Raw genomic sequence first — 15603 nt, forward strand, 5'->3', positions numbered from 1 at the left:
TCACCCATGAGTCAAACTATTTCAAAAGGGAATTTTGAAACAGCAAACTAACCTAAAATAGCTAACTTAAAACCCTTCATGTAGTTTAAACCTTACAGCTAAAAAAAATAAATAAAACAGCATTTAAGAGTATAATATCACAGATAAGCTTGTGGAGTATTTGATCTGGTCAGTTCTGTAGTAGAGCGGGTTCGGCTGATCTAGTGTTGATGAAACTAACAACAGTAGCACTAAAGGAGCAACAACCTCAGAAAAAAAGGACTAGTTTCAAAGGTGGAAGCTTCATTGCTCATTTTCTTTGACTGCCCTTCAGCAGTTTTGCATTAACCAGGGTCAGTGTCACTACTGGTACCATGAGGTGATACCTGGACCCTACAGAGGTTGCACAGGCCGTCCAACTCCACCAGGAAGGACATCAACGCGTCTCATTGCCAGAAGGTTTGCTGTGTCTCCCAGCACCGTCTCAACAGCATGGAGGAGATTCCAGGAGACAGGCAGGTTGCTCTAGGAGAGCTGGAACAAGGACCGATCTCCTCCAGGCCCATCAGCAGAACCGGTATCTCCTCCTCTTTGAAAGGAGGAACAGGATGAATACTGCCGGAGCCCCTACAAAGGGACCTCCAGCGGACCACTGGAGTGAACGTCTCTGACCAAGCCACTAGAAACAGACTTTATGAGGGTGATCTGAAGACCCGATGTTCTCTAGCAGGTCCTGGGCTCACTATTCAGCACCATGGAGCTCAGCTGGTACATGCCAGAAAACACCAGACCTGGATGGTTCAGCACTGACGCCCTGTTCCTTTCACAGCTGAGAGCAGGTTCACTTTCTCTGTGATGAAGGATGAACCCGTCTGTGGGTCAATGCGGCGTCCCTTTGCGCCGGACGCATTGCCCACTCCACATCAGCACGACATCCAGCTGGACTCCTTTTACGACCGAGATCTGACGCGTTTTCACACGGTGTTCCTTTTTACCGCTTTGAGCCCTGTACTCTCACAAACCAATTTCCTTGTACGAGTAAATCACGTCCGCTGAGCAACATCATCAGGGATGTTCCCGTGTGTGTATGGGTTGTTGGTACCGAAAGGTTTGTACAGGTCTACTTCAATCATTGTAAATGTTGGTAAATTAACTCTTATAGGTCCTCTTTAGAAATTCCTGGTTTGGCGAGCTCTTATTAAAAATGAAATGGTCTTCGTCTCTGTGTCCCCCACTGTTTGACCAGAGGACTGCAGCAAACGTGCCAAAATAAATAAAAAAAATTCAAAAGTGTATTGTCAATGTTTTAGATTATTACTCATTTTTGCTACCAGGAATTAGTTGCTTTAGGACAAAACCGGGGGAAGCGCACCTTGAATTCCAGCAGGAGGCTCCATCATGGAGCTGCGACAGAAGCAATTGGATGCAGCTTCAGATGCCGTCCTATTGAGCTTAACTTGCTCACTGCTTCAACCTGAAGTTAACCCGACAGCGCTTCGCTTGCAGGCAGGGCACTGACAATTACAGACTCCTCCCCTCGACCCCGCTTAAACAAAAAAAAAAAAAAAAAAAAAGAGCTTGCATGTTCACACGCTGTCTGCAGCACTTCCCCTTCCTCACATCGACGGCGCTCGATGCGAGATGTGACCTCACTGTCTTCTATAAACGACTTCCTCAAAAGCCTGGGTGAAACCGTTTATAGGTGCAGCAGCAGTGCGGGCCATGTATGGCCTTATCTGAATTCCAGCACACACACACACACACACGCGTATAAACAAGCGACTTTATTTCTCTCTCATTATTTTCTTACACTGGTTAGCGTGGCAACTTTACAGAGACGCTTCTCGCGGCGCGGGCTTAATGCCGCACGGGTCGCACCACTTGAAACGTTCCTGTTCAAAAAAAAAAACAACAACTTTGGAGGCAAATTTGAAGCAACAGCGACGAAACATACAGACTCTTGTCAGACGATACAAAAACCTGGTCGTGTTATCCGCGACGGGCGAAACCCTCGGTGGCCCCTGTGTTCATGGCTATCGACCGGATTAATACTTTTAAGGACCCGCCTTTGTTTGGGGATTTGTTCAGAGAGGCTGAAAATGAAACTGGTAGATATTTCATTATATACAGGAACTCATATCCATGAACACAGGGATATATATTTATATATATATATAAGATGGACACAAAGAGTGTCGGATTGGTCACAACTATCTCATCTCCTTGCTGATTGGCCGTTTGCTCCTGACGTTCTCCGCTCGTGCTTTGATTGGCCCCCGGAGAGTCCAAAAGACGACGGCATCATCAGAACTGTGAAAGAGACGGAGGGAGGGGAGGGGGGGGGGGTTAGTCTCGGCAGCTCCGTCCGGCCCATCTCCAGGCGCAGTGAAAAGCACCACTTACGTTCTTGAGGAACTCTTCGGCAACGATGCGGGCCCTGGCGTTCACGGACAGTTTCATCTCGCTGATCTCCTTGTCGATCTCCTCCATGAAGTGGATGACGAAGTCCACCAGCTTGTGTTTGTACATCTGCTCCGTGTGGAAGTTGGTGATCAGGAAGCTAATGTCGTATCCCTGGCGAAGAGACGAGAGGACGTGACAGGCGGTCGGCGCGGCGACAAAGGTCATTCAAATTCTGCTGCTTATCCGCAACCAAGCGCGTCTCCCTCCTCAGCAACACGCCGGCGGGGATGGGATTCATTTCAATTCAAAACAAGCTGACAAAGCCACCTTTTACCTTCTGCGTGCGTATGGTTCAGGTCCATCTAGAAACAAAACCAAAAAGCAAACAGGATTTCCCCTCTTGGCTTTAATCGCTCACCTCCACTGGTTTCCTCCTCAGGATGAAGAAGTTCTCGGCTCTCATCATCATGAAGCGCATGAACTTGTGGCAAAGGATCTTCTCGATCTCGTCGGCCTGCGATCGATTAGAAGTGCCTTTTAGATTTGAAAGCGACTTAAAAAAAAAAAAAAAAAAAAAGACAAAAAGGAGGAGGAGAGTGCTAAACGACCTGCTTGACAGCAATGCTGACTCTCACGGAGTTGATGGAGCCCTCGATGAGAACCTTCTCCTTGTCGTTACGGCTGATCACCACCGGCTGGAGAAGCAGCTCCTTGCTGCTCCTGTAACCACATCAGTAAAAAAAAAAAAAAGAAAAACATTCTCAGCATTCAGATAATTCATCCCTTACAGATGCCTCAGACACCTGCAAACAGGCTGCGGCAAGCCCCTTCCAGGCAAAAACAAAAAAACAAAAAACCAGGAGCCTTGCTCACGCCCGTGCTACGTCTCCATACTTTCTTATGCAAGTCAGCTCAAGCCCATACCTGCGGGAGAGCTGCAGATTATCCACAGGAGGGAGCAAAATAAATAAATAAATAAATAAATAAAAACAAACTAACTGGGTCGCCCCACATAATACGGTGCCAGTGAACGTACCTGACCTCCACCTCGGGCTTGTTGTGACGCTCCACCACCTGAGAGGAGAAGTTCTCCAGGCAGAGGGCCGCCTGCAGGGTGGCCCTCACAGCGTTCAGGTAGGGGCGCAGAGTCGCCGTCTGAGGAGAAAGAGGGGGAGATGATCAGAGGCTGCAGAGGGGGGGAGGGATCCTGCTAAGTTATGTTGTGTAGATCAGGGTAGGAACCAAGTGAACCTGTCAGCTCAGAGAGTGACCTCTGAGGTCAGCTTTGACTGGTATGAGATACAGGGACACAATTTACACCTAAATGGCCGGATTTTATTTACTCTCCACATTTAGATTTCATTTAACCATGCGAATATTAGAAAACCAAAGGAAAAAGCCAATTACTAAGATATAATTAGGCTACGTGTGGATTTAAGGAAGTAGTCGGTTTTATTCGTAGCGGTGGACGTGATGCCTTCAGGTGACGGTAGCTCGTCGTTATTCTTCAAGCGGAGCCCCGACACTATGGAAAGATCGCGCATTTTCACCGTGGGATGGGCAAATTCTGAGAAAAGAAGCGCGCAACAGAAATGAGAGGAATGAGGTTCCGCGAAAAAAAAAGACAGCTCAGCTAAATCCCCATTTAGTTTTCTGCATATCGGCTCATCAAGGATGTCCGTGCTTTGATTTTACTCCAGCCGGCGGCCAACACTCGCAGAAGCTAGCTAGCTAGCTAACGTCGCGTTGATCGAAACCGCCATTTGCTGAATTAAACGACTAAATATTGAAACATAAAGGTACGTGTGGTGCAGGAGACTTACCATTTTTGATCTGTACAAGAAGGAAGTTCCTCAGCCACGCCTGGGACGACTCTTCCGTAAATCCTACATAGTAGAGTACAGCTAAGCCGCGTTTGTTTTCTACAAATTCCTTCTCTGGAGGGGCGGGTATCCTCGGGCCACCTAAAAAAAACATGGCTACGGTTTATAGCGCCGCCCATGCGACACGTGTCTTTTAATAAAACGAGCACACACCGGGACGACTCCATTCCTCCGCGTTAAGGGAGAAGACGTTGCCTTTTGGCGGTTCGATTTAGGATCTTTTCGACGTTTTAAGGGACTTATTCACGCCAAGTTCTCATGTTGCACAGTACAGAGGAGTTAGAAAGGTTGCGGTTAAAGATTTAGTGGTGAAATACCGACGGAGTTACACCTTGGAGGGAAAATGGTTTGCGCTGAATATACCACTTTAGCCTCGCGAGTCGTTGAGGTCCTAACTTCCTAAGTTAGCTCACTAGTTTCACACTATATTGCAATAAGCGAACTATTTAACACGTATTGAGTCATATCTTGTTTTACTTTTAAATATTTTTTTAATATCCACGCAAGGCCATGACGTCTCGCGGATACGTTTCAGACACCCCTCTCGGTGCAATGGATTTTCCCATCATGGACTCTTTTCACTGACGGTAAATATTGCTCCTTCTTCAACGTCTAAACTGGGCGTCTGTCCGCTCCGGACGTGTTAGAACAACGTTCTTGAATACATTCGCGTGTTTGCTGGCCGGGTGCGTCGCAGGAACCGTGGACTGGCCTTCGGGAGAATGGAACCGTAATCGAGGGGCCGTGTGAAGCAGGCAGCGCCGCTTGTACGTGCTTCGGGTTCCCAATGAGAAGCGCACAGCCGCGCTGAGCTCTCTGTGTGTGTGTGTGTTTGTGTTTATGTGTGTGTGTCCGTGGGACTGATGGTGTGTAATTAACCACGCTGCCCGTTGTGATCAGACGCCCCCCTCATCCGCCCGCCGCCGCCGCCGGCACACAGCACCATGAGCGAGCTGAAGGACTGTCCCCCGCTGAAATACTACGACTTCAAGCCGGTGGAGCATGTGAAGCTGTGCCCCCGCTACACCGCCGTGCTGGGCCGCTCCGAGGACGATGGCATCGGCATCGAGGAGCTGGACACCCTGCAGCTGGAGCTGGAGACCCTGCTGTCTTCAGCCAGCCGCCGCCTCCGGGCCCTGGAGGAGCAGAGACAGGTGGGAGGCTTTATCCACGCTGATCCTTAATCTCACCCGTTTTATGAAGGGCTTTATATTCCCCCTCTATACCATAGAGACCTTTTATTTTGTTCCATTACTGACCACAGACTTTAATGCGTTTTTACCTGGATTTATTGTCAAAGATCAACGGCAAGTAGCTTTTTTGATCACGATTCTCTCTAAAATAGCTCTGGCTTTTGTCAAGTCAGACCTGTGGGAACCTATTTTCCAGTGTTTGTCGTCTGAACTTGGACTGGGCCCTTCTAACAAGTAGACAGGTTCCAAAGCCGTCCAACGTTGTGCTGGCTTGATGTTTAGGGTAGTGTTCCTGCTGAAAGGTGAATCTTCACCCCAGCCTTGCCTTTTTTATTACAGCCAGTTTAGTGCCATGCATCGTCCACGTTAAATATGACCAGTTTTCCTTCCTCTGCTGAAAAAAAAGCATCTCCACAGCATGATGCTGCCACCGCCGTAGGCAGAAATCACTGTGGAAACGTTTTTTTTTTTTTCCTAATGATTTATCTCCCTCATACATTATTAGAAAAAAATAAATGCAACAAAAGAAGTCTGCCATACGCATAATTTTTGGTGCAATGGTTTGGTCCAGTGTCAAGATTTCCACCACACATGTTGAGTTAGGGCAGTTTCTTGCAGTGGATAATGCTAGGAAGTATCTGTAAGTACAAGTGCATGTCAATATTTCCTGATAAACATTTGGGGGTAAAAAAAACGAACTAAATAAATCCATGTATCCAGTTCCCACTGTCTGATTTATGCACTATTTCTCGCCTTCGCCGCCCAGATCCTCACGGACTGGCAGGACAAGAAGGGAGACAAGCGTTTTCTGAAGCTGAGCAAGGACCCGGACCCCGGCCGCCCCGGTGCGCCACAAGCCCAAGAAGCAGAAGCTGGACGGCAAGGGCGGCCACGGAGCAGGCCCCGGGCCCGGCAGGCCCAAATCCAAGAACCTGCAGCCCAAGGTTCAAGAATACGAGTTCACGGATGATCCGCAAGACATCCCCCGCACTCCAAAAAACGACGCTCCCAACAGGTAATCAGCGCCGCCTTGGCCTAGAAGAAGAAAGGGATTTTCCTCAGCATGGCACGTTAGCGGTCATAACTGAACGAAGTGCTTCCGCTGCCGTTCTGCTACTTTATTATTGAACCAGAAACTGTTTTTTTGTTTGTTTTTTTTTCAGGTTCTGGGCATCGGTTGAACCTTACTGTGCCGACATAACAAACGAAGAGATCCGACTGCTGGAGGAGCTTCTGAAACCTCCGGAGGACGAGGCCGAGTATTTTAAAGTGCGACGCCGAACACAAACGGCGCTCCTCCAGTCGAAGGCGATGGCCGACCAGCCGGCGCGGACTGAGCTTCTGCTTCCTGCTTGTGTTCGCTGCAGATTCCGGCGTTGGGGAAACACTACTCGCAGCGGTGGGCTCAGGAGGACCTGCTGGAGGAGCAGAGGGAAGGGGCCCGAGCCAATGACAAGAAGAAGAGCCTCATGGGAGGGCCGCTGTCCGAGCTGGACGCAAAAGGTGAGGTGGCGCTGCCTTTGTTTTTTTTTTTTTGTTTGTTTTTTCAAACGTTGGCACACGGCAGGATACCCATTTCAGTCGTCCTCCTTGTGCTCAACGCAGACGTAGACTCGCTGCTGAAGAAATCCGAATCCCAGCACGACTCGCCGGAAGATGGTTGTCCCTTTGGTCCTCTCACCCAGCGGTTGCTTCAGGCCCTTGTAGAGGTCAGATTCACGTTTGTTACGCTCATAAATCATGTGATCGCTGGTATCTAAAGAAAAGCCTGAGCAGAAAGCTTGGGGGATTTTGTTTTTTTTCCTCTTTTGAATGTAAAAGAACAGGAGGTCAGATCTACACGTGTCATCTCGACGTTTGCAGCGGGTTTTCACTCATTCATTCATTTTGTTATGTTTCAGGAGAACATTATATCCCCCATGGAGGATTCTCCCATACCGGACATTTCAGGGAAGGATGCTAACGACGGAGCGGGGACTTCTCCTCGGAGTCAGGGGAAAGCTTTTAGGTATTTGCAACATCAAATGAAAGCACAAGAACATAATCGGCCCAACATCAGCAGATACCGGCAGCTGTGAAACGCCCCTTTCCACCATTTTTGAACCCAGTCTCTTGTTTCCCTTGAACTGTGATAATAACTAGACCGTTTAGTGTCTTTCGTTAATTACAGGTCGATTTCCTGGTGCAGCAAAACAATTCTGCAACCCTTCCACAAAATAAAGACTGGTTCACACGACAGGATTTTAAAATAGTCTGCCGATTTTTCAAAGCCTGAGAGACATCACACATAACGATAAAAACAGATTTGCTCGTACAGCGTGTGGTGGCAGTTTGTGGGCTATTTTTAACAGAGAAAAAAAGAATAACGGAAAGAAAAGCTGTTGGTTAAAGGAGTGGAGACGATGCGACCGGGGGCTTCTAGGTTTGCTGCACTACGATTTAAGCCGTTTTTATTTCTCCGGCTAATTATCCTGCCCCGTGAAGCAGCCTTAAGACAACATAACAGCTTGTATGGAAACATACAAGCTGGATTTATTTGTGGATTTTCTCTTGTACACACAGGATCAAAATGACACGTACAGGTTTAAATCTAAAAATTGACCCTGAAGGGACACCCACCTGTTGGTTGGCTGTCCCGTAGCAAATAGCATTTCAGCCACACGCTTTAGCCCCTTTTCCACCAGCCCCACTTGGCCCCGCTCTACTCAAACATCCTGTTCAGCTCTTTTCCAGGGTTCCCGCGGATCCTTAAAAAGTCTTAAAAGGCATTGAATTCTGTAATATAAAACTAAGGCCTTAATTAGCATTAAAATGTCTTAAATCAGTCTTTCTTAGGTCTTAAAATTGTTACCAGGTCATAAATAGGATTTTATTTTTGTAATCCTTACCAAACGGTAGAATAATTGACACAATTATATATTTTTTTAATTTAATGAATGGCTCAATGTAACCATTATTGGTTCCGTCCCGATAGAACCAATAAAAACTGTTGCGGCCGGACCATAGCTGTGAAAAAGAGTTGGCACCGGTTATGTTGTGGTTTTTTAAAACTGATTTATAGTTTATTTTAGTAGAGAACAAAACAAAGTTTGTGAGTTCAGTTCAGTAGTTGTTAAAAATATGTGTAATTTGTGTTTTTTTAGCTTTCTTCCTATATGGAATGTTTTTTAAATTTTTAAACATGTCTACTGGGCCAGAAAGTAATGGTTTATGTTAAAATAAACATTTGGGTGAAGTTGTCGCAACCAGGTTTATCTTGTTTATCGTGAAGTTGGTCTTAACTTTTTATTTCAAGTGGCATTAAACAGTCTTAAAAAGTCTTATGCTGTAGGAACTCTGTTTTCATCTCAGCCCTTAAGTCGGGTGTCTAAAATCAACCAATTTATTTGGACTCTTTACAAATTCTGCCAGGAAGAGTGGGTGGATGTGGGGCCAGAAGCTCGTTGGTGGCTGTAAACAGTGTGTTTCGTCACAAAGGACGCATCTCTGTAGTAAAGCGTATGTGCATAACCCTGTGTGGATCCAAAAAATTAAACTTCTTAAATGACAATTTTACTCCAGAGAGAGAATCTTTCAAATTGTTCATCAATTTGAAAGGTTGATGACTGGATGGCATCGGCGTAATTGTGGTGGTGGCGCATTGGCAGTTTCCATCCAGGTGCGTTGTGCTTCCTTCCTCCCAGCGTCCCTCACACGCGGTCCCTGGAGGCGCGCATCAAGGAGGAGCTGATAGCTCAGGGGCTGCTGGACTCCGAGGAGCGACCCGGACAAGGAGGAGACTCTGAGGACGAGGTCCTCGCCGAGCTGCAGAAGAGACAGGCGGAGCTCAAAGCGCTGATCGCCCACAACCGAGCCAGGAAGCAGGAGCTGCTCCGGTGAGGACCCTACTTGTTGTCGTTCTCCTCGGTGAAACGTTGACGTGACCGTGCGCTGCGCCGCTGTCTCCCCCCCAGGCTGGCAAAGGAAGAGATGCGCAAGCAGGAGCTGAGGCAGAGGGTGAGGGTGGCGGACAACGAGGTGATGGAGGGATTCCGGCGGATCATGGCGGCCAGGCAGAAGAAGCGCACGCCGACCAAGAAGGAGAAAGATCAGGCGTGGAAGGCGCTGAAGGAGAGGGAAAGCATTCTCAAGTTGTTAGATGGATAAAAGAAGCAGCGTCCTCCTTTGCTTTTCTTCTTCTCTTTTACCCACAGCTCGGCCCGTCCTCACAGACGCAGACAGCAGAAACTTTCCCGTAGAGTATAGTTTTATGTGGAGTAGTTCTAATAGCATGGAAGTCCATTTTGATACTCGGCCTTGAGTAAATGTCTTTTTGTACAGTATTTGTTGGAATTTGTTTTCTGTGTTGCCCCCTTTTTTTTTATGATTGTCATGGTAAAAAAATACACCACTATTGGGTATGAAACAGAACAGCTAAATGTTTTTTTTTAAATAACGACTGTACAGACAAGTCTGAGGAAAAAGTGCATGTTCTGCAGTCTCTTCCTCAGGACACACAACATGAGGCTGGTAACAAACTGTCCCACCTTCTCCAGTAATAAAGATCAAACGTGTTGTGGCTTTTTTTTGTTTCACTGGTGTCTGTTTTCACATCGGCGTCTGTTGCTCCAAAGTGACAACACTGGCACGGCTTCCTTCAAAACGGGCTCTTTAATAAATGCCGTGAAAACTACAAAAATAAAGACAAGCTTTAGAAATGGATACATTTACAGACAGTCAGGTGACACATACTGTAACAAAGTTACCTCGTGACCGCCTGCCACTTCGGAGGTCTTTAATAGACTAATTCTTCTTTGTCCACTCTAAATTAAATATTAAGTAATTAAAACACCATAACCAATAAATTTACAAAATATTACAAACATAAATACAATACCTTTTCAGCTACAGCAAATACGAGACTGCTACTCTTTCCCAGATTTCTGCTCCTCTCATGCAAATCTCGCTACCTTTCTTATATACGCAAATCTCGCGATAACTTTTCAACAAATAGTTTCAAAAGAAATAAAATACAATAATTTTACATAAACCTCAAAATTTGAACTAAACAACTTAAAATACATAATCTGAAATAAACATACATTTTTCCAAGAAATAAATCATTTCACTGTCACTTACAGCGTCTGTTAATTAATTAGATTATAACTGCTGTGATAGAAGTATAACCGTGGCATTACACAACACTAAATCCATAACGAAGCCTTACCGGAGGTATTATGGCTGATGCCAGACTTGTATCAGAGCAGTTTAATAGCATGAATTGTGCAAAGAAAACATTTTTAGCCTTAATTGTAAAACTTTTGTTATTTAGCTATGTTGTTTAAAATGACCAATTTGCCCAAATAAAGATCAGGAAAAGCTGAAATGTGATGAGCTAAACTGAGTTATGCATCTGTGATAAAAGCTTAGCTCAAGATTAATCCGGCAACACAATCATGGGGAATACTAAGCATGCCCTTGTTTCCATTGCATTTAATAGAAATTAACACAGCAAAGGGACTTCAGTGAATGTTCATCTGCACACGGGACCACCTTTGTAATAAGCAGGAGTTTCAGCAGTCTGCTGAAAAGACGGACTCTTTTCTCTAAAAAGATGAACCAGACTTCTTGACAGATGAGACCAGAGTTTGAATACTTTGGCCGTAATTCTTGATGCTGTGTTTGGACAAAACCCGTGAAGCCACCTGTCCGGCACGGTGGTGGCGGGGTGATGATTTGGGCTCGATTTGTTGCAACTAGACTTGGACACCTTGCAGTTATTGTGTAGACCGTGACTGTCTTCATACAGGCCACCAAAGCGTTCCAGAGTTTAATTTGGGGGCCTTCGGTCTGCCGGCTGAAAGTTGGCTGAAAGCGGGTCATGAAAAGGGGAGAAAGATCCCGAACACAGCAGCAAGTCCATCCATCCTCTCTACACTGCATGTTTGCTCCGGTCAGCCACTGTAGAAGAACAAGAAAGGGAACAAAGTCTTGATTTGTCCCACTAAAGTTCACAAAACCTGATTTAAACCCTGTGATGGGACTTTATGAGAGTTGCGCACCAATAACTCTCTGCAAGCCTTAATGAACTGAACCGAAGTAATGAGCTAAATTTCTCAATAATGTGTTGACAGCCACGGACACATTTCCATGACTTTCCATGTTTTGTGTAAAACAGATTTTTTTTTTGGTGTGTGTCAGCATCTCAGGCTTTTTGTTTGCACCGAATGATTCCTGCACAGCGAAATTTCAATTCCAATTTCTTCAGTTTATGCTCTGATCTGAGATGACGGGTGTTAAATTGTTAGTGGACACTTTTTTTTTTAAAGTTATTAGTATTTGTAGCTTTATTATTTAGAAATGAATAATTTCCCCTTTTAGGAAGCAATGTTTCGTGTTTTGGAACCAACAGCGCTCCTCCACCACTAGATGGCAGCAACAGCTTTGCGACCAAGCCGAGCCGTGCTGCAGTCTGCACAGCTCTGGAAGGCCTAAGGTTGACATTACTCCCTGCCTGGCACCACGTGTGTCATCGTGGTGTGTGCGTCCAGGCTTCAGCTGAACATATCCTCGCTGATGCTGAGGCCAGGACCAAGCTGGAGCCTGCCTGTCTCACCCTGAGCAGCTGTGTGTCAGGGGTCACACGGTTCACCCTGACCTGACAGCAGTCAGAGGACAGATCTGCTTCCTGACCAAATTGTCACATGATCACAGGAACAGCAACTACCCCCATAACACTTGACTGGATTATAGTGAGAAAAAGCTCAGCAAGGAGCAGAGCATGCCCACCGTTGACGGTCAAGTTTCAGACCACCTCATGGGAGTCCTGCTTCTCTGTGAAAGTCACCTTTGTTGGGCTAGGATATAGAAAAAAAAACAAAAAAAACTCCATGTGATATTAATGTTATTGTTCAGCTGACAACTTAGCATCTCGCCCACAGGTAACCTCTTCCAAAGAATCCCCCACATCATTATTTTGTTGATGGAAAACATTATCGACACCCAAGTCTTTGTGCCTTAGGGCAAAAAAAAAAAACCGATGCCGCGTGCTTGTTTGCATTTTAAACAGAGGGAGCGCACACAGACGACAGGTTTGTCTGGGGCATGTTGGTGTTCGCCGTTAAATGTTCAGCAGGGCTTGGAGTATTCTCAGGCATTCATCAGCCAATAAGATGGGCCGGTATGAGACCCTGAAGGTATGTAAAACCTGCCATAAAGGTTTCACAGTGTTACAAAATCATGATGCTAGAATAAAGATTCAATGTAGATCCCTTGACATGATCTAACTGCTTTTATCTAGATTTAAAATGGTGCTACCTTAATTAAAGTTAATCAAACAATTGAACAAGTCCAATTTGTCTTTTATATATAAAAAAAGAAAAAAAATGTCTACGTGTATTGTCTACATTTTCTACATACGTGTCTTTGGGTGGTGAATATTGTACAAGATCCACGTTGGAAAATTACTAGTTCTGCTAAATGACAGTATCACATTAAAATAGCCCATAAATGAAAAATATAAAAAAGCAACAACAGATGTTTGGTGTCCTTGAGCCGGTGAGAGCTCGCAGCCAGGCTGGATGCTTCGACAAAAGCTCGATCGTCGTGTGGAAACCAGCCGCGGTTTGAGCGGGTGTCCTCTACGCAAATCATAATGCTATCAGCCCACATGCGTGAAAGCTTTTAATAACACGAGGCCCCATTGAGCCCTTCTCACAGGTGAATGAGAGGCTGAATAGACGGCTACGCCGGCCCCCCTCGAGGCTGGGAGTATCACCCAAGGCTTTTGTTGCGTTTGTTGTCATTAGACCTTAGCTGAAGGGCAGGTGGGTTTTGTGTTAATGCACCGCTCATACATGCTTAATGATGCTCAGCAACTGTTTGCACATCTCATATTGAGCTGTCGCTTAAAAAAAAAGAAAAAAAAGAAGACCGGCCCTGCTCCCTATTGACGACCCAGGTGGTACGTCCCTTATGCTCTGGGGATACACTTTCAGCCTCCAGCTGCACGTTTACCAGCTTTCTGCAACTAGAGATGAAAATGTTGTCCCCGGCCCTCGTTGTAAAGCAGTTCAAGCTCAGTCAGATTGGAGGGAGAGCAAACATTGATGTTCTAGTCTCGCCACAGGTTCTCAGTTAGTTTCAGGTCTTGGTCTTGACTGGGTGATTCTAAGGCAGGAACATGTTCTGATCTGACTCTCCGCCGTAGCTCCGACTGTGTTTAGGATTGTTGACTTCCTGGAAGGTCAACCTCTTCCCCAGTTTTAGGTCTTTTGCCTACAGATCTGTGTATTGGTGTGTGAATCTGTGTGTTGTGTCAAAAATGGAGCAAATCTAAAGAACTTTGAGTGGCGGTTTAGCTAAAAAAAAAAGCCCCATATAAATCCAGTCCCTATAAAGGCAGCCCTGTAACGTTTAGGGTCAACGACCCTCCACCCACTGAGCTATATAATACACTGGAGTGCTGATTTTGCCGAAAAACTGAAGTCACTGGCCGCCATCTTGCTACTCCCTACTCTCACAGAATCCCATAGGATTTGGTTGCAACAACAAGCAGTTTTCTGGCTGTGTGAAAACGTTTCATAGGTAATTCTACAGTCAGTGGATGTACTAACAGTATCAACTACTAGGAAATTATGTGCTGAAATATTTTACATGTTATTCATATTGAATATACATATATATATATATAAATATTTGTACATGTATATATGTATATATATGTATACATATATGTAAATATATGCTTTTGTATATTGTTATTTATATATTTATAAATGTTATATATGTATATTTAAATAAATATAATGCAAAATTTTTCAGCACATGACTTTCTCAGTACTTGATATTTTTAGAACACAACATAAAAGTATAAGGCATCTGACATTTTAAAAGTTTTAAGCCCCCCCCTGAACATGAGAAAATCCTCGTTATTTGATGCTGCAGCGCACATATTCCCTAGTTACTGGGGGGAAATAGGGAGTACCAATATGGCGGCTGGTGGCTTCAAAGCGACTCGTTCTAACAGCGGGCGATTAGTTCTCCAGTGTATGATATAGCTCAGTGCCTCCACCACAGTCTCAAGTCTTGGGAAGCCTCTGACAGGCCTTCTTATGAGACTGACCTGTATTTAACTCCCTTCCTCTTCCAGCCACCTTCCCTGTCCCTGCCAAAAAAAATAAAGAAAAAAACGGCGCTACAGCAGCATGATGCTGCCACCAGTGTGCTTAAACCCAGGCAGGCCCCCCCCCTGACACTCTGGGGATTTCAGCTCCCATCCCTCACACAAAACTCGTTCCTCTCCTAACGTGAAATTCAGCTCTGCGGTGAGTTTCTTCACTCCTCCGTGCCACGGCCCGCAAAACCGTGATGGCTTTCTGCCACGAGGTCGGGCTGAGTTGCTCAGTGTCACACAAACAGAGAGTAAACAGTGTCCTGTTCGCGGACACACGCTCTCACGTTTATCTCAGCGAGCATCGGGAGGGCGAAGGGTTTCTGTCCATTGCTCCTTTGTTTTGCTCGTGTTCATGAGCTGCGTTTCTTCCTCCCCGGGGCTCTCCTACTCCACCTCCGTCCCCGCGTTCCTGAGAGCCCGGAGAGAACGGCTGGTGTTCTCGCAGACACGCTCACGCACCAACACACAATGGCCCGGACACACACACACACGCACACGCCGCGTGGAGGGAAACTTGAGCGCAGGGGGGGGGATTAAACATGGATCCTTTCAGCTTTCATGCTGAATTGAAATCTTGTGTGCATATCGGAGATCCAGAGGCTGAGACAGCTGCTGGGGCCGGTCCCCTGAGAGGAGCCTCTGTCCACCAAGGCCACGCCTTGGCCCTCATCCTGCACAGTAAACTATTGTCTTCGGGAGCTGCTCCCCCCGTTCTGACGTCACAGTTCGTCCTTCCCCAGAGGGCCGCTGTGGCAAAGCTGGTCTGGCCTTTTAGCCAAAAGTCAACAAAACTGACGTAAGGTTGCTGCGCTCCCCAGCCCTAAACCATACAAGTATATAAAACACTGACACGGTGTCACCTGTTCGCCCCATCCTGTTTTTACATCGGCCTGATTTGAATACTATTTGCCTCCCATTTGCATGGCAGTTGAGGCTTTTCTTGTGCGGGTCCTGAAATTGACAGCTCCCATGCAAAACAGGCACTTCTCTG

At 46.0% G+C, this 15603-nt stretch overlaps 2 protein-coding genes across 2 annotated transcripts; one reads left to right on the forward strand and one right to left on the reverse strand.

Moving 5' to 3' along the window:
- Nucleotides 1-2275: 2275 nt before the first annotated feature.
- arpc4l (actin related protein 2/3 complex, subunit 4, like) lies at nucleotides 2276-4328 on the reverse strand. The gene is made up of 6 exons (XM_012862157.3): nucleotides 4206-4328; nucleotides 3419-3537; nucleotides 2991-3102; nucleotides 2801-2896; nucleotides 2383-2553; nucleotides 2276-2289 (listed from the first exon to the last, which is right to left on the reverse strand). Exons 1-6 carry the CDS (start codon nucleotides 4206-4208, stop codon nucleotides 2284-2286), a joined length of 507 nt encoding a protein of 168 aa, XP_012717611.1. The 5' UTR covers nucleotides 4209-4328; the 3' UTR covers nucleotides 2276-2283.
- A 119-nt stretch (nucleotides 4329-4447) lies between these two features.
- On the forward strand, nucleotides 4448-10022 carry tada3l (transcriptional adaptor 3 (NGG1 homolog, yeast)-like). Its single transcript, XM_036151402.1, is given in 9 exon segments — nucleotides 4448-5419; nucleotides 6225-6296; nucleotides 6298-6473; nucleotides 6622-6727; nucleotides 6826-6961; nucleotides 7064-7167; nucleotides 7360-7466; nucleotides 9142-9333; nucleotides 9412-10022. Coding segments are annotated over 9 exon segments (1296 nt in total). The 5' UTR covers nucleotides 4448-5209; the 3' UTR covers nucleotides 9605-10022.
- The last annotated feature ends 5581 nt before the right edge of the window (nucleotides 10023-15603 follow it).

Source organism: Fundulus heteroclitus, chromosome 20, assembly GCF_011125445.2.
Source record: "Fundulus heteroclitus isolate FHET01 chromosome 20, MU-UCD_Fhet_4.1, whole genome shotgun sequence".
Lineage (NCBI taxonomy): Eukaryota > Metazoa > Chordata > Actinopteri > Cyprinodontiformes > Fundulidae > Fundulus > Fundulus heteroclitus.